Raw genomic sequence first — 18,505 nt, 5'->3', positions numbered from 1 at the left:
CCAGACAGTTTAACTGATTTTACTGAATGAATCGTCACCTGTATGACCAGCAGTGCAACTGCGGGGAATGTTGGGAAGACTCCCAGACATCTGCTGCCATGATATTAGCTCTGATCTCTCTCAGTTCCTAGGTTTTCTGGCTTCTGGTCTGGCAGACTGTGATACACATGCTGTGCATGACAAGAGCATAATGCACGAGATGTGTGAAATTTTGACAACCAGCTACAAGACCATGCTTTCTTTTGGGAAAGAAAGTAGCTCCAGAAGCAATGCTGCAATAGGGGCCTGAATTCTCACACAGCTGAATCTGTTCTAGCTCCACTGATGAGGTAAGAGGTGGCCAAGGTAATTGCACCAATGGGTTTCTGAAACAGGTAAATGCTGAGCACAGCTGCATTGGTACATGGCTTACAGGGGACTAACCCTCATGATTCAGAATTGAGATAATACCCAACAGGGATAAAAACAACATTTTTTTATGGGGGTAAGGCTTGAGAAACAGTGGAGATTTAATACACCCTCAAGCAGAGCTGTGAGAGCAGCACGCAGGCTGGTTATCAGTCTCTGTCCCCATTTATTTGTCTTTATGGTGGTCCCTACAGAGACAATTTCCTCCTCAGTTACTGAAAGCTGTCAGGATAAACCATCTCACCTCTGACATCTCTGCATGATTGACCCCTCGGTTAGCCCTGTTGGGATAAAAGAGCTTCTTTTGTTTGAAACCAGCCATCAGACAGTGCCCCATCTCCTCAGGCACAGGCCTGGACTGAAAGGCGGTGTGTTCATGGCCTCTAAGCTTGATTACTGTAAAACTGTGTAACCAGGAGTCAAAATTCCCTCAAAAGCATCTTCTGATGCAAGGACAGCTGCACATCTACCTAGAAACCCACATCTTTGCCAAGCTTACACCACAGCACCAGTCTGCATGTCAGATGATAGTCTGTATAGTAATCAAAGCCTTCCCTGGTCTGGATCAAACTGTTTTAGAAATTGTACTTCACTGCAATACCATAGACACACATGGTCAAAGCTGTAGGTAACCAGAGACAATCTATTGCAGGAGAAATCTTTGATTTGCTCCTTCTCGCAAAAGAAGAGAGTGGCCATGGACCTCATGATCCTGAACAAAGTGCAAAACACCTGCTGTTGAACATCAGATTTAATTCAGGGATTTCTGCACAAGATGTGCTCATATGCACACAAAATGCACCCCAGTCCTGTCTCCCCCTTCCCTTCTCCCCCAACTCAAACAAACAGCTAAACAGACTTGTTTTCCATTCATTTTTGAGAAAGAAAAACTGGTCATTTCTCTTTTAAATATTTGGAAGTCTTTGTGAAATTAAAATGAACAAGGTCATATAAAAGCCTTTTTGAAGAGACAGGTCCAACTTAAAAAAAAATCCTGGATTTTGGACTGGCGCAGTTTGTGATCCTCACTTTATTTACACTATAGAAATAAAAGACCCTTGCAAATTAAATCTGGTGCCAATGGTGAAGTAGCACTTTGGAAAAATAATTAAACATTGCTGCAGTATTCACTTCTATTTGCTGAAGGGGAGACTTCGTAGCTCTCTTCGAAACAACTTTCTTTCTGCCCCTGCCATCCCGCAGAGAGGCTACATCACTCACTGCTGCTTTTTGCAACAACTTTGTGCTCTTTCCCGTTTAACTCTCTGCTTTATCCTTGCACCTATTAATTTATTGCAGCTGCAGTGGGAGATGGCATCTGCAGTTCCCCCGCCCCGAAGGAGTTAACTGGCTTTATTACATAATCTGTTTAACATTCGGGATGAATCAGAAATGCACGCCCCTCCTCTCCTACAATATGTTTGCGCGCTTTAAATCTCACTCCTCCCCGGCTGTGAGCGAGCCCACGCTGCTCGACATGCCCTGAGCCTCCGCGTGTGTGCTCGGGCGCGCGCTCGCGTGCCTGCCTGCAGCTTCGCCTAGTTCCAGCTCTGCTCATGCCACCGGTGCTGCACACCCGCGTGTCTCTGTGTGTGCGTGTGTGCGTGCACATTAGAAGAGCGAGGGGAGGAGAGACCGTCACGTTTATAGGAAGTGCCAGTGGTCGATGCAAAGTGTGAAAGCAAACTCTGCCATCTCTTGGGTTGCTGCAAGTGGACAGACCACCTCACATAATGCCATCTTTTGATGAGGTTTTGAAGGAAGCTGGGGAATTTGGAAGATTTCAAAAGAGGGTCTTTTTCCTCCTTTGCCAGACAGGCGTAACTTTTTCTTTCCTGTTTGCCAGCGTGGTTTTCCTTGGGCAAGCACCCGACAGCTACTGGTGCAGGATCCCTGGGGCAGCTGAATTAAGTGAACGATGTGGCTGGACGCTGGAAGAAGAACAAAACTTCACGGTACTGCCCCTGCACCCGGGGAACGGGTCTTCCAGCGGGGAGTGCGAGAGGCTGGACGTCACATGGGACACCTCTGTCAGCTGCGCCAGCCCGCTCGCCCGCTACGGCAACCTCAGCACGGGCAACCTGCCGCTCATCGCATGTCACGACAACTGGGTGTATAAACAGCCCCGCTCATCCATCGTCAGCGAGGTAAGGAAAATCCCCGTCTTGTAATCGGTGGCTTTTGTCCCAGTGCGGGATTGCGGCAGTAAAATGGGATTGCTGCCACAAGGGTCGATGCTTTGGTGGCTGGTTTTCCTTCCCGGATTTGTTTCATTCTGAGTCACAGGAAAATTGGGACAATGAGTATGATCAAGTGTCAATGTCGAACTTTTAGGGAAAGGGGAGCTAATCTGGAGGGTGGTTCTCCAAAGCTACGCAAAGCCAAACACCCCACACAGATTGCTCTGTTGCAGAAGGAATGTCAGATTAAAATAAGGAGCTAAGTCCTTGCAAGCTGAGGCTTCTGGTGCTCAATTTGGGGCTAGCAACTTTGGTGGTGTAGACCCCAAGTGTAGCTGATACCACTTGATGATCTGGATCACTGTATATTATCCATTCCCTGTCTTTCCAGTACTGAACATTTAAGCCTGCAGGTAACAAAAAAAAAAAAAAGGTGACAGACTGCCCTTCTGAGATCTGGCAGGACTCAGCAGAAATGATTGTGCTTGCTAAAGATAAAAAAACAAACACACATTTTTTTCCCAAAGCTATCATTCAGCTTTTCCTGAAATGTCACAGATGGAGAACTGCAGACTGTTACCCACTTGTGGTAAGTGCTGGCAACTGTAGTGGCTTTTTAATGAGGCTGCAAAAGGCCATTTAAGATGCTTTCCTAGGAGATCCTCTGCGTAATCTGTAATCGTACCTTGGATGTGCTGTGGTCTGGCTCCAGCACACAGGCTGCACACTACGAGTGTGTATTTTAAGGCCATCCTGACAGTAACTGTCACCAATGCAGTGATGAAAAATATGAAGTGTGCTTAGAGGGGCTGGCTAGAAAATCATCAAGGTGCACTGCAAAATGTGTCGGCACAGCCGTGGGCTCTGGCTCCTGACTGTCTCATGAGCCTCCTGCTGTGGTTTTTATCTTGGTGCTTGTGCTGGAGCCGTGCCCGCCGAAACACGGAGCAGGGCACAGCAGGCGAAGCCCTGAGCAAACACTGAACTGAAAAGTGGTGCCTATCCCGACCTCTCAATTCACCATCCTTCCCCCATCCAGCTGAGGCTGCTGGATCTGCTCTCAGGCTTCAGGGTCTTCAGAGCAGCAGCTTTGTGCCCTGAGCACTGCATCCGACCTGAGAAGTTTTAGCCAGGATCTATGCTCAGGAGAAGATAAATCAGAGCACCCGGCTGGCCCTAGAGCAAAGCTTCAGAACTGGCTTTTGTGTGTGATCACCGAAATCAAGGCTGCTCAGAGGGCCACAAGTGACATGCAGGGAGCTGGTGTCAAATTGTGGTCCCTGAGAATGACGTATCTCTGCCCGTGATGGCAGTGGCAGCCAGGGCTGGGTGGGCAGGCGGAGGAATGCTACCTGGGAGCTGCAGCTTGGCTCCAGAGTGAACCGCTGGAGGTGGCCATGGTGGGAAGGTTATGCTGCCGCCTCCGAGGTACCTCTGCTGCGGGGCTGTGAGGAGTTAGGTCACAGTGTCTTTTACCTGGGCAGTCTATGCTAGCCATTCCCCTCAGAGCTTAAAAATAAAAATATAGAAAATTCCTTTTCTTCTGTTGTTCTTTTTTTTTCCCCTTCAGCCTTGCTGCAGGTGAAAGCATGTAAGTTGTGTCCATAGGATAGTGCTCAGAGTCCGTTTATGGCAGCAATTTGTGTATCTAGCAAAGCCACTGTGATTTTCCAGCAATGCTGAGCCACTGGGTACAGTTAAGAGAAAATGAAACCAGTGTTTATGTTGCAGTAATAAATGGGAGTGAAAGGTTCAATGTTCTCTGACAAACAACTTGTCCATCTGCACCTTCTTCCTCTCTTCTCCTGGGGAGACCCCTCAGGTTGAGGGGAGGGAGGAGGGATGGAGGGATGCTGGGGGAAGCACTCCCACCTGTGCTCCCAAAGGTGCATACTGGGAAAACCAGGGAGTAACAGTCTGCAAGTAGCAACAGGCTGGGGCTGTCTGTCCCCTGTGCTGGGGCAGCAGGTCCCATCATCAGTGTCACTGTGGCTCCTAGAGGGACTCTTGTTGGCTGGGTGCACCTCGGCCGGAGGGTGCTGGGCTGTGACTGGTGGCACTTGCGTCCTGTTCCCAGTTTTGCAACATTTGCCAGATAAATCACATCTCACGAGGCTCGGTTTCTTGATCTAAAAAGGAAGCTTGTGGCATGCACGTCGTGGCTCAATTGCTTTGAGATCAGCTATTGAAAGGAGCTTGATATCTTATTAATGCATTATATGTCCAGCAAAGACAATTTAAATCCCAGATTTAATGTAGTCTGCTTTCGCTGAGATGAGGCTTTGACAAATCATGACTCAATTTAAGCAGATTTGTGCTCTGTTTAATCAGCTCACCAAAGATGTCTTTTCTCATGTGTCTACTTGTAAATGCTTCATTTTGTCTGTGTGTGCAGAAATGTTTCTGTTTCTTTCAACTATCTAAAGATTTCTGGCACTTTATATCTGGCTGAATCAGCAGTGGAAGTGACCAGGGAGACAACATTAAAAGGATGAGTTACATGACAATATGAAGGACACATGTTCAAGGCAAAAGAGAGAGAAGGGGCAGAAAAAAAGTCAGGATACTGAAGGATTTCTTCCAGGCCTACAGCAAGTGCAGATCTTGTGTGGATTTGCAGTGTGACAGGGAAGGCAGAGGGCAAATACGGGCATGTAAAGCCTTCGCTTGGAAAAGATGTCATATCACAGAGCAGGTCTGGCAGCCAAACCACAGGCTATTGCAATCTGTTCTGAGCACCCTAAAGCAGCTAAATCATACGGCTGGAGGGTCCAATTCATGAGGAGTTGTGAAATGGATGGTATTTCAGTACCTGACTTCATCACTCTGATGAGCGTATTGCTCACTGACCGCTCTCTCATCTTAGATAGCTGTCTTCTGCAAAAGCATTCACAATAACATCAGCAGAAGGAAGCAGAGGGAAAAGGGGGAATGTGAACTGATAAAAAGCACCCACTCCTTTGTAAGCAGTACCTGGGGTGCCTGCTGCATCACCTGCTGCTGCAGGACTCCTGAGTCTCAGTGCTGGGGTACAGCGGGGTGCTGGGTGAATGTACCAGGCCTTTCTTCCTTCAGCATTTGAGGAGAAGAGCAAAACCTATTAAGAAATCATCACAGAAAATACATGGCAAAGCCAGTTGTCTTGGTCTAGGAACAGGCGAGAGAGCACTGCTAAAGATTCCCTTGTAAAATCTTCTTTTGATGTCTAATGGGGTCTGAGAGGAGGTCCCTACTTCTGCAGTGACATGCCTAAGGGTCTCTGTGCTCCATTGCTTTTGATTATGCTTTTCCGTGAGGGCAATCCATATCAGAGGAGTTGTCCACGGGTGCTGCACACACAGCTGAACACTGTGGTGCCTGAATTAGAGTCGAGCACACTGGAGCTGGGATGATGTAAAGGTTTCGAGATATCAGCAAAGTCCTCTGCTATTTGTAAAACTTGGCAGTGACCCCTCCGACGCAATGGTGTCACAGGTGGTGGATCTGAGCAGAGGACATTGGCCCCGGTGCAATCGGCTCCCTGTTTAACTAAGCAGGTCTTGTATAGCTCCCTGTGAAACTGGAAGACACAGCTGCGTGCGTCAGCGGCGGGACAGGAACCCAGTGGCTTCTCAGATTTTGCGTGGAGAGGGAGGCTGAGGGGGTAATTATCGAGCTAAATCCATTCCTGGCTCGTGCCAGCTGATGCCATCTGAAATGATGCTGGTCGTAGCAGGTGGCTGGCACTGCTTGGGAGGGAAGGCTGGTGACAGCAGCACCTCTCACAGGGAGAGGAGGGCAGGAAAGAATGACCTTTCTGCACAGCAGATGGAGGAGGAGGAAGAGTAGGGGTGCCGCGGGGGAGCTGCTGTGGACCAGAGGGGCCGCAGCCTTATGCTCTGGCCCAGGGGTCTGGGAGGGAGCCTGGGAGGGAGCCCAGGTCACTCCCTGCACTCCCTAACACTTGAGGTAGGGAGCATCTTGGTTGCCATGTCCTGCTGGTGAGCCTTATGAGGGACACCGGTACCCAGGACATATGGAAGTCAATAAACCTAATTTCTTCAGGAAACTGTGCTGCAGACTGAGTCACTGACCTTTAATACTGCTGGGGTTTGGCACTATGTACTTTTGTCCCAGTGGAGAAAGTCTAGCACTCTGCGAAAGGGCGGCTGGTGGTAGTTTGCAAAGTGATAGCCATTTTATTCAGACATTTTTGGCAGTGACGACTCTTAGAGGCATGTGCATGAATTACAATAGTGTCTGCAGGTTGAACGGCCTGTGGTGGTGGATGAAAGGAAGAGGGAAGTCTACATGGTCATCAGCAGCTACAGCACAGCTGGCATATTTTAGGCTTATTAGCAGCCTTTGTTGGCAGGAGTTCAGCAGAAGGGACTGATTCCAATATGACCTGTCTGCAACAAGTCTTCATGCTGTAGATGATGTCATTTCGAGACCTGGCAACAATTTATTGCCAAAGTGTGAGGTCTGAGGTGGACAAATGATCATCTGAACATATCCTACTGCACCTGCTGGGAATAAATCTCTTACTCCTCTGCTTGCCAGCTGTCTCAGAAAATAACAGTCAGACAGCGTTTGCAGAGAAATCTGTAAGCAAGGCAATAATGTTTGTCTCACAGCTTTTACTGTCCCTCAGAGCACGAGATAACATGTCAGTCAAGCTCAGGGTGGAGAAAGCGCAGCTGATCCTTTTGCTGTCCTCCTCCAAGGCAATAAACAACACAGTTCACCCTCAAAGTGTTGATCTAGTATGATTATTGTCATTGGCATGGCAGTACCCTGTCCTATTTCCACTGTCACGGTAGGATTAATATTAAGTAGTAGAGGGACAGGGAAAAAGGGCAGACAGAGGAGCAGAGAGAGCAGCAGTTTCTGAATTTCTTATGAAGCTCTAATTAAGCTTTCCCTGTATGAAGGCGGCTGGAGCGGTTCCTCGCATGGATTACAGCAGTGGGGCTATGTTTCTGTCACTGCCATCGAGCCGGCTGGTACTGGCTGAGTGTTCGGGCCTTGTTTTTTCTTCTTGTTTTTAGGACAGCTGCTGTTTTCCCCCCTTTAGGAGATGGTAAGTTTCTCTGCCTCGCTCTTGCTTTGGCCATGGCTAGACATATGAAGAAAAGGACAGAACAGGCCTTCTGTCCTATGAGGCTCAGTGAGCCCAGGTGATCTGAGTGGCAGGGACGCAAAGGTACCAGCTGGGCCTTGGGCCGTGCACAGGAGAGAAACCTCCAAAGCTTTCAGAGCTAAGCTGTTCCTCAGGTCTTGAGCCACAGTGCCCCATGAGCAGGGTAAAGACTGACTCCACTTGTCCTGTTAAGTGCTCATCTTGAAACAAGACACAGAGAAGGACATTGTCCTTGCTTAGTCCCTGAGCACTCTGACAGAAGCTTTGACAGAAAGAGAAAAAAATGGTCATTTCTCCCTTTCCACTGCAGGTGCTTGCAGGGTGTTTTGTTGCAGTAAGTGTGCATGAAAGATAGCAATTTGACAACCCAGAGGGCAAAAGAGATAGAGAAGAGCTGCCCAGCAACAAATAAGGAACATGCGGCAACAGTCTGCATCTCCCCAGGTTTCCTTAAATGATGAATATTGCCCTAAATTGTTTGTCACTGGGAGTGGAAGGATAAACCAGACTTTGTTTGTCCACTTGTATGAATGCCACTTAAAATGTGTATGCGGGCTCTCAAAATGCTGTTTTAATTGGGCTGAGGAATCACTGTAGCTCTCTTTATTGACCAGAGTTTCATCCACCATTTTGAAATTTAATTGCAACAGTCAGTAAAGTGCTTCCAAACTCCTGCTCAAAGTTGCTACATTTTGAGGAGCTTTTACTGACATGTTGTCATTTAAAGTAATGCATTTCTGCAGGGACAGGTGTGCTGAAGTGTTTTGGGACTTGCTCGGTGCATAAAGGCCTCTCAAGTACCAGGAATTACAAGTCTGCGGTTAATCTGCATGTCAAACTAAAATGGAAAAAGTTTGCCTTCTGCAAGGCTATGAAGAAATGAGCAGTTGCCACAGCCCCAGTGTTTCCCCATCATTAGTCATGTACGAGCATTTCTTCTTTTTCCATCTCAGCCAGTTGCCACTCCTGTCTATAAAGATTACTCCACTAATGAACTACAGTGGCCCAGTGCAAAACCTCTTCCTTCTCCCAGGGAGATCTCACACAGCTGGTTTGCTGCTGCTTTAGAGATCAGCAAAGTGCACCAGCATAGTTCCTTCCAGCCACACCACTGTTACTGTAAATCTGCATTGGGATTTTGCATTGATGTTCAAGCCTCTAGCGGGTAGGAAAACATTCATCACAGGGAGGTATTTCCAAGCAGGAGTGTACGGCTGTCCATACTGCAAGGTCGTCAGGGTAGACGGGACTGATTTTCCCCACTCTGTTAAGGGCACTACAGAAGGGGATGACCTGAAGGAGCTGGTTCTTGCTGCCTGTCTCTGTTGGCAGCCCTGCTTCTGCTCAGGATGGCAGCTCATTGCCAAGGCTAAGAGGAAAAGAGCGCAGATGTGGATAGTTTATCGATTTGGGCAGTGCAACCTTTTTTAGACAGTTCCCTAAATGGAAGGAGGCCATGTTCAGGCACACAATGCTTTTTGTCATACAGCGGACAGAAACCATGCAGGCGAGCACAGCCCTGAATGCAGAGATGAGTTACAGGGTTGTGCTGGGTGCATGCACTTGTGCAGCCAGGGCCTTAGCAGGAAGCATGGCAATGCCAAGGAAGAGGACGTGTTCTTAGCTGGAGCTGGCCAACTGAGCTAGCTCACCTGCTTGATGATTGCAATGAGGAGCTGGCTAGCTAGGTTTTAACAGTGTTTAGGTATAGCCAACGCTATACAGGTCAACAAATAGGCTTAAGATCAGGAGCAAAAAAACCCGAAGTTTTCCTTTCCTTTTACATATCCTTCCCCCCACACTGCAGTAAATGTCTTAGCAATTAAATTTCAAGTCTATGGAGGAAGGGGGACATGATGACATTCCCTTTCTGCTGTGCTATCCTGGGTGAGCTTATTCAAGTGAAAGCAGAAATGTTTACTTCCTGGCATAGACATGCACAATGAGGACACTGTGGACAGAGACACCTACAAATGCACAGGAAGGACTGGAAGGTAAGCCCTGCTCACCCCAACATCTGTTTCTCCAGAATGTGTCCCAAATTTTGCAGGAGCAACAGGGTTGTACTGTTGCAGCCATAGAGGTGATGCTTCTGAATGAAAATCTCAGTTGGGTGCCAGCTTGCTGAGGGTTGTGTGATGCTTAGCAATGAGCCACTGGTCTCACATGTCTTCTGCAGCTTATTTTCAACTGATGTGAGCTATAGTACTTCTTCCCTGGAGATGCCAAACTGAAACATTCAGGAAAAAAACAAAGAAAACCAAAGTCAGACAGCTGTGGTCTAGACCAATAGAGAGCCCTAGAGTTTTTGATTCTCAGTGTTACCAATTCTGGAAACCAAGTGGGATCACAGGAGGGTAGTCTGTGACATTTAAAGACCATATGCTGTGATTTTTTTGGTATGGTATGAGAAGAATGTGTAGTTTCATGGAATGGGATCTCCTATTTCTCACAGTGGGAGATTGTTACTAACAGGGATATCTCTTCTGCTTCTTGATGCCACTGGACATTAGCATGGAAGTGTTCCTGGGTGGTGAGCTCCTCACAACATGGACTGCATCTTCCTGGCATAGGAGCAGCCTGTGTGGTAGGAATATAAACATCAGCCTATGCATGGACGGGCATATGACTGTTCAGAAACAGAGAGGAGGCACCACTCCACTCCCTTTTGTGGAGGCTGCTGGCAACGGACATGGGAGATGTTTTGGGAGAGTAAGGGATGCCACCCAGAGGGACCTTGACACACTTGAGAGATGGGTCCATGCAAACCACATGAAATTCAACAAGGTCAAGTGCAAGGTTCTGCACATGGGTAGGGGCAATCCCAAGCACAAGTACAGGCTGGGAGGAAAATGGATTGAGAGCAGCCCGGAGAAGAAGGACTTGGGGGTGATGGTTGGTGAGAAGCTCAACATGAGCCGGCAGCGTGCACTTGCAGCCCAGAAAGCCAAACCTATCCTGGGCTGCATCAAAAGCAGCGTGGCCAGCAGGTCAGGGGAGCTGATTCTGCCCCTCTGCTCTGCTCTTGTGAGACCCCACCTGGAGTACTGTGTTCAGCTCTGGGGGCCCCAACATAAGAAGGACATGGAGCTGTTGGAGGGAGTCCAGAGGAGGGCCACGAAGATGATCAGAGGGCTGGAGTACCTCTCCTATGAAGAGAGGCTGAGAGAGTTGTGGCTGTTCAGCCTGGAGAAGAGAAGGCTCTGGGGAGACCTTCTAGCAGCCTTCCAGTACCTGAAGGGGGCCTACAGGAAAGCTGGAGAGGGACTTTTTACAAGGGCATGTAGTGATAGGATGAGGGGGGAATGGTTTTAAACTGAAAGGGGGTAGATTTAAACTAGATATTAGGAAGAAATTGTTTCCTATGAGGGTGGTGAGACACTGGAACAGGTTGCCCAGAGAAGCTGTGGATGTCCCCTCCCTGGAAGTGTTCAAGGTCAGGTTGGATGGGGCTTTGAGCAACCTGGTCTAGCGGAAAGGTGTCCCTGCCTGTGGCAGGGGGGTTGGAACTATATAATCTTCAAGGTCCCTTCCAACTCAAACCATTCTATGACTCTGATTCTATGACTACTGGCTAACTGGAGACAGGCTGAAATCCTGGATAAAAAGATGCAGATGCTTTTCCTCCGAGTGATGCAGAGGGGGATAACTATCAGGCATGACCAAACCAGGTCACAGCTGAAGTGGTGATGTGGGTCTGACAGGCGACTTGGATCAAAAAAAGGTCTCTTCATGGTGTACAATTCTCTTTTAAAGGTTACATTGTCCTCTAAAGGTTATGTTTGCAAACGAAAAGCAAGACATTAGCAGGGTGATGACTTAAATGTTAGGTGCTGCGTCAAGCAAACAGAAAAGGTCTGAGAATGCTTATCTGTACCAGAAGTTATTTAAATACGTGGAAAATAATAAAGTGCAGGACTAACTTCGGAGAGTACAGTTGCATATTGTCACTAATTTCTTCAGAAAGAGCTCATGGTTTCTTAGAAGTTTTCTGTATTTTCCTATTTCTCAGAATATGCAAAATATTTGACCATATTGTTAGCCAAGAGCTAGTTTCAGGTGCCACCTAAATCATCTGTAATTGTTGTTCAGATGAAAGAGTCCTCTCCGGTAAAGATATTTTTCCCTCTCTCTTTCTGGCATGCGTTCGTTCTCCTGCCCTCTTTCATGACAGCTTATTCATTGCCTGTTTACAGTAAAGAGGGATCAAATTATTTAAAAAATACATACACCCTTTGAAAACGGAGCAGAAGTATAAACCCTGAAGGGCAGCGCCTGCAGCACGCGCTGTGTCTGGTCCCTCCTGGCAGCCCTGTGCAGGCTGGCTGCTTGCCTGGACATGGCTCCGGAGCTGCCCAGCACAGCCACCCACCACCACCCTGGGAGCTGAGCTCCTCAGCTACATTTGTAGCTTTCCCTCTGCTCCTCGAAGGGCAGGTGCCCTTCCCAGGAGAGTGGCTCCGCAGTGAAGCACGCTTCTCCTCCCAGGGGCACCCACCTGTCCGGCGCTGCTGCCGCCGCCAGAGCTCCCTTTGCCGTCACTTAGGCTGCTGCTACAGCCTCCAGGGCCTTGGGGAACCTGGTGTGTCCGCTCGGGGAGAGCTGCAATCCCAGTGCAGCTTATAGGTGTTAGAAATTTGGGGCTTGGTCTCCGAAATCGACAACTGAAATTAGGGGTGTGCGGATTTGAAGTGATCTACAATGTTTTTATTTACAGATTTTAGGCCCATGTGAGTGCCATCTCATTTTGACATTGCTTTAACAGTTTTGTTATTACACACACTTTTAAATTTTGTTCTCACACTAATTTATTGATGTTCCTGGAGAGGCAATAATGCTCTTACTCCCTTCCCCATTCTCTCCTCAGCTGTTTTGGCTTATGAAGGGGAGTCCTCTCTCATGACCATCTTCTTCAAGAGTAATTGCAAGTGTTGGAGGACTTTTTGTTCTCTGACTCGGGCAATTCTGTGAAGGGGTCTTAAACCTGGTCCTGTATGAAGCCATCCCTGCTGATCTATCAATCAGCCTGGTATTCCTCTCCAAGGTTTTGTTCTTTCAAGGAGCCAAGCCGCTTGCGAGGTGCTGAGTGATCTTAACCTTCCCTGGGAGACGACTCACTCTGCAGACAACGGGCTTGGATCTCTCCGTTATTCCTGGGGACTGCTAGGAGAGAGGTGTGAGGGCTCCTTTCTGCCTCTCTGGGGAATGGTTCTCCCAAGGTCACTCCACAAGCGTCTGCTGGAAGCAGGAAATAATGGTGCAAATATTCGTGTTAAACAGTGTTCAGAGCTGGAGCACAGATGCAGGTTGAAGCTAGCCTCTGTCACTCTCCATCGCTGTAAATGGCTGCAAAAAGCCAGCGTACCACAGCCAGCTCTGAAGCCGCCAGTGGGAGACAGCATGAAATAACAGAGCATTTTTTAAAACAGTCCATGTCATTGGGCTCTGAGCTCTCACTAGAGCCGTCACCTGCCCAGCAGAGCATGGGGTCTCTCCGCTGGCACTTGTCTGACCAAAAACACACAGGGAAGAGTGCAGCTGTGTGATGAGACAGGTAAGGAGAGTGAAAGACCTGTGCTGTGCTTTGAGGTCCCAGGAGAACTGTTCCTGTGTGGTGTGAAAACTCAGCTGAGCAGTGACATTCAGCACCTGATTGTATCACCTGCACCCGAAGTGCAGGCCATGCTGGCCAGAGGAGCCGTGCCAGCACCCACCGACCAGGCAATGTATACACCTCTTCATGAACATAACAAGTCCATCAGCTGTCCAGATGGTCCCCTTGGCGCATACATGGCAGTGCCAGTGTGTCCAGCATGGGCCCTGGCTGCGGGACCTGCACCAGACACGTGTCCTGTGAGGTATCTGAGTACAGCTCTGGCTAAGTCAGAGAGGTTTCCCTGAGCTCACGTGAAGCCGCACTTCCAGCTTGCCCTGTCTGCCTGTCTCTTCATGTGATTGTTTCCTTTTCTGTTACACTTCAGTAGCACACTTTTGAAGACAATATTTTCTCGTAGCTAGTTTTTAGCTCTCTGGTAAGCTGTATTGCCCTGTACAGGCAGCTTTGGATGCTCCTCCAAGAGCCCCAGCCTGTGCCATCAGCACAGTCAGTTGCATTGCCTTCTAAAATCTTCTTCTAATGGTTGTTCTCATGAAAAAACTCTGCTTTCCAAAGCTGTATCTTTTGATAATATTTGTCAGGGTTGTTATAGTTTCAAGAAGCAAGAGGTTAAGCAGTGTTCAAAGTCTGAAAGTGCTGCTCTATGTTCAGGCTATTTTAGGAAAGCATTGCAATAGCCCTTGAGTATGACAGCTAAGAGCAGGTTTTATTCCTCTCAGAGGAAGCTGAGGTTTATGCAGCTCCTGCTCAAGATTTACAGAAGTGGAAGACAGATGCTGATGGCCTGGCTTGGCTGAAAGGTGGCCAGCCAGGGTCCCCAGAGTAACAAGGTTGACATCAAAACCATGACTTTGTTTAAAGTCAGTGGGGGTGGGATATCTATCAGGCTGGTGACCTATGAGGTTACAAGCCAAGTTTTCCTTCACAGTTGTGAGAGCTGGAAATTGCAGTTCTCAGTCACAAAATTCCCAGACCTGTGGCTTCAAGAAAAACAAAAAGCTACAAAGAAACCCAAATCCTGGACTTCCAGTAAAATCATCATAACTAACAACAGTGATTCTGCTGTAGTTACTGTCAGTGACAGTGCTAATAGTACATTTGGAACAAAAACTGAGGAGTTTCATTTTAAAAAATGAAGAATAGAGTCATAGAATCATAGAATCATTTTGGTTGGAAAGGACCTGGAGGAAAGGAGGGTGAGGGAAGACCTTATCTCTCTCTACAATTACCTGAAAGGAGGTTGTAGCGGGGTCGGGGGTTGGCCTCTTCTCCCAGGCAACTAGCAACAGGACTAGAGGGCATAGCCTCAAGCCGCACCAGGGGAGGTTCATGTTAGACATTGTGGTGGTGAACACAAACGTGACACACTGTGTGTGCTTCAGCAACCAGCACCTTGTTAACGATGAAAAGATTTCTTACAGCTCATGCCTGAAAGCAAAAAGGCCTCTCTAGGGTAAATGGTGGCAGCTGCTGTTGTCTGTGGCTTCCCTTGGTCCTGAAGCTGCTTTGTTCCTAAGGTTTCCTAAGGTTACCCCAGGTATAGAAACTTCTCGACTCCCAGAAGGTCTGCAGAACTTGGCAGGCAGTGGTTGGTATTTCTTTATTCTCAAAGAACATCTAAAGTAATTTCCAATGGCATGCTGTCTGGATAACTACTTTATTTTTAGTTTCATTTTATTTTTAACTCCTAGTCTTTGTCTTCCTTCCTCTCCCCCTCTTCCCTCTTCCCTTCACTCCTACCCATCCCCATCCCTGTTAATGAATTCTTCAGATATGCACCGTCAAGTTAGGGAGCTAAGGCTACTGCAGTACAAGGAATAGAAAAGTCTGGGAAAGCTACACCAAGAAAATACATATTCAATGTGTCTGAAATTAATCTGAGATATGTTTTTGGTTTCCTCAGAGATGACATGTTTTTGCTTTTATCTAGAAAGCACTAAGAGAAATGATTAAGCCATTTCAATAAGCTGATGTTTTCATTGGCTATAGCTGTGCACCCTTATTCTGCACTAAACAAAGTCAAGGCTTTGCCTTGGCAACGTATTTAACAGTGTTGTGTTTGGTTTGCAAAAGAGCGATTTCCTTTCCATATCTGGACAACTGATGTACGGAACACAGCATCCTTTGGCAAGGAGGAGCTCTCCCTCTCTCTTCACGATAGCTTGAAGAGTGCTAGCTATGGCTGCACTTCCCTGGCCCACTGGTTCTTGCTGTTGAACAAGCACATTTGAACTGCCCCTTCCTTTTTTTCTTGCTCTTCTCCTTCCCCTTCCCTTTCCCCTTCCCTTTCCCCTTTACCTTCCTCTTCCCCTTCCCCTTCCCCTTCCCCTTCCCCTTGCCACCCAGCTCTATGCAGTTTCTGTAACGTTTTGCCCTGAGGATGATGATGACCCACCTAGGGTGTTTATGCCTCTCCCTTGTTCCCGCAGTATAACCTTGTGTGCAGCAATGCCTGGATGCTGGATCTCTCACAGGCTATCCTCAATCTGGGGTTTCTGGCCGGCGCGTTCACCCTGGGCTATGCCGCAGACAGGTACTGTGTAAACGCTGCTGTCCCTTGATTTGTTTGGAGGTGAAATCAGTTATAGCGTCACCTGCAATAAACATGCGTCAACACTTTGGAGGTTTAATTCGCTTTGGATAAACATTCCTAGCCTGGGTTAACAAAACCCAGCCAATGTAATCTTCACTTCCTTTTGGGCTGGAAACCTCATGCAATGGTACTGCCTGATCCTGTTTGGACTTTAGAATGTCATCAAAAGAGCTTTTCTCATAGTTTCCAATGTTTTCTCTGCACAACTGAACCCAGGAAGGGAAGAAGGACACAGAAATGAAACGGAAGCATTCAGAGGAGTTTTATGGACTGATGTTTAGTGGAGAATACTTAATGGGTGCCATTGATGAAGAAAGCAGCTACTCAAGGAAAGAAGGAAGGGACTCAGTATGGTAACTCTCTCCATTCACAGACTGGACTCATACACTTACCACCGAGGTCGTAGGTCCCTCCAGCCAGTCCTCAACTATGTTAGAGCTGGATGAATACCAGGAAAAAGATATGGGTGATATTGAGATTTGAGCAGCTGACCTATCCTGGAGCGGGGAGCTCCCATAAGTTCTGCCTTACTCTTAGAGTAAAGGAGGGAGTCTGGTTTGTGCTTATAATTAATGGTAGTTAACCTATGCATTGGCTGAGAGCACCACTGACCATTTCACTGGCACAGTACATTTCTTCAGTTCATAAAATACATTCTTTCTGCCTGTTTTATTTTTCTTTGTATCTGTAATAATACTAATAACTTAAAATACAAATTTTTGTAGGAAGGAATACTTACAGAATTATCTTGAATATCATCTCAGATAACAAATTTTGAACTAGCAAGCAAAAATACTTTTAAGGAAAACCTGATCTTTCCAAGGGATATAATCATAAGGATAAAGCAGGGTAGAAGAGATGCCATGGCACTGACTAACTTAAGATACCTCTGCTCAGTGTCTGTCTGGGCAGTTGTAATACTAGCACATTAAGTGTGTGTAAGAGTAAAGATATTACAGTTAATTATTAAATAAAATAATATGTCTAGGAGTACTTGCGTATTGAGCATAATGTAACCATACAACTATGAATGTTGCACGTTGATAGCACTGGAGAATGTGCTGCAGCCAGACCAGTGGACTTTTGTCTCCTTGACAGCACTCAAAAGAACGGACCTGGTTGAAAATACCCTGATTTTTGTCCCGTATAAATTCTTCTCATGAAACCTTTTGAACAAAATGAACACACAAATATTCTCTCAAATACTTTTTGTTAAGATAAACAGCTACACCAGTTTTCACAGTTTCTTCTTCTTAAAACAGGTACAATAACAATGCAGAAGAGAGCAAAATGGAAATCCTATTTGTGTTCCAAGAACACAGTTGCCATGAAACTACAGGGAAGTTTTCTTGCAGTGTTTTTTGGAATTATGGCTTACTGGAAAATCACATAAAGTAATTAAAGAAGAAATCACTTACTTTCACAGAGCTGGCTATAATTACTATTAGGTGACTAATTTGTGAAAACAGAAATCCCCAACACAAGTTGCCCTTATTTCAACTGCATCAAAAATCTGAACTGTAACATATGGGCCATAGTTTAGATAAAAAGAGACAAATTGTTTTCTAAAATAAAAGGGTGTCTGGTGAGGACATCCAGTTTTAAAATTGCTGACATAAAGGCAATGATAACTACCACCACAGGGAGAAGAGTCCTGTACTGCAAGGGCCAATGTGACAAAGCTTCAGGCAGCCTCCCTTTAGAACAAGACCAGTCTCAAAAAGGTATTTTCAGATCTAGCATTAGAATGAGATGCCAGAAAAAAGATCCTTTGTGTCTTTTCATGATTTTCACTTTCTTTTCCTTTTTCGACAGATATGGCAGAATCCTCATCTACCTGCTCTCCTGTCTCGGGGTTGGGATATGTGGTATCATAGTGGCATTCGCACCAAACTTTACTGTATTTTTGATCTTCCGTTTTCTCCAAGGTGTATTTGGCAAGGGAACGTGGATGACATGCTACGTGATTGGTGAGAGCTGTTATCTTCTTTCTTCTCTGGTTAGGAAAAGTGAGGGATTTTTGAAGGACAAGGAGTCTGGCTATGTCTGCTCTTGATAATATTTATTTTGGGGAACAAAGAACTGGTCCTGTGATCAGCAGACAACGAATAACCCAAGCCCATCCTAGTTAATGCATTTGTCCTCCAAGACAAGGTACCTGCATGCAAATTGTAACTTGGCATCATCCATGGTCTGGGTTCATGCCTGAACTGGATGTTTTGGGGAAGCAGTCACTGGTCTTTGTCCAGATGGTGCTAGGGATCTTTCTAGCAGCTAAACAGTATAACGTTTCCTTACCTGGCAATGTCTGATAATTTACTGGTACAGAAGTGGCCTCTGAGAGTGGCAGCAAGTGCAAAGTCTTTCCTTTACTCAGCATTGATATGAGATGGAAATGAGTAGCAATGTACATGCCTTCCTGACCTCACAGGATCCCATGGAGAAGAGTGAGGAAGAAGTAACACATGAGGGCAGGCTAACAAGAGTGACATGTCCTTCAGAACTGTCCAGGCTCTCATTTTGTACCCATCACTGTGATATCTGAATATGCCTGTGGGCAGCTGTCCATGGGCAATTCAGTAGCA

General features: G+C 46.8%; 1 protein-coding gene across 1 annotated transcript in view; it reads left to right on the top strand.

Moving 5' to 3' along the window:
* The first annotated feature begins 2,137 nt into the window (after positions 1–2,137).
* SLC22A3 (solute carrier family 22 member 3) overlaps positions 2,138–18,505 on the top strand; it is a 37,674-nt gene continuing 21,306 nt past the window's right edge. Inside the window, exons 1-3 of the mRNA XM_068400160.1 lie at positions 2,138–2,555; positions 15,757–15,860; positions 17,736–17,890. Of these exons, the coding sequence (XP_068256261.1) occupies positions 2,142–2,555; positions 15,757–15,860; positions 17,736–17,890 (673 nt within the window). The 5' untranslated portion in view covers positions 2,138–2,141. The remainder of the gene's footprint in view (positions 2,556–15,756; positions 15,861–17,735; positions 17,891–18,505) is intronic.

This window comes from Nyctibius grandis, chromosome 1 (assembly GCF_013368605.1).
Source record: "Nyctibius grandis isolate bNycGra1 chromosome 1, bNycGra1.pri, whole genome shotgun sequence".
In the NCBI taxonomy this organism is placed as follows: domain Eukaryota; kingdom Metazoa; phylum Chordata; class Aves; order Nyctibiiformes; family Nyctibiidae; genus Nyctibius; species Nyctibius grandis.
The sequence above is the reverse complement of the archived record's forward strand: the minus strand, read 5'-3'. Positions and strand labels throughout refer to the sequence as shown.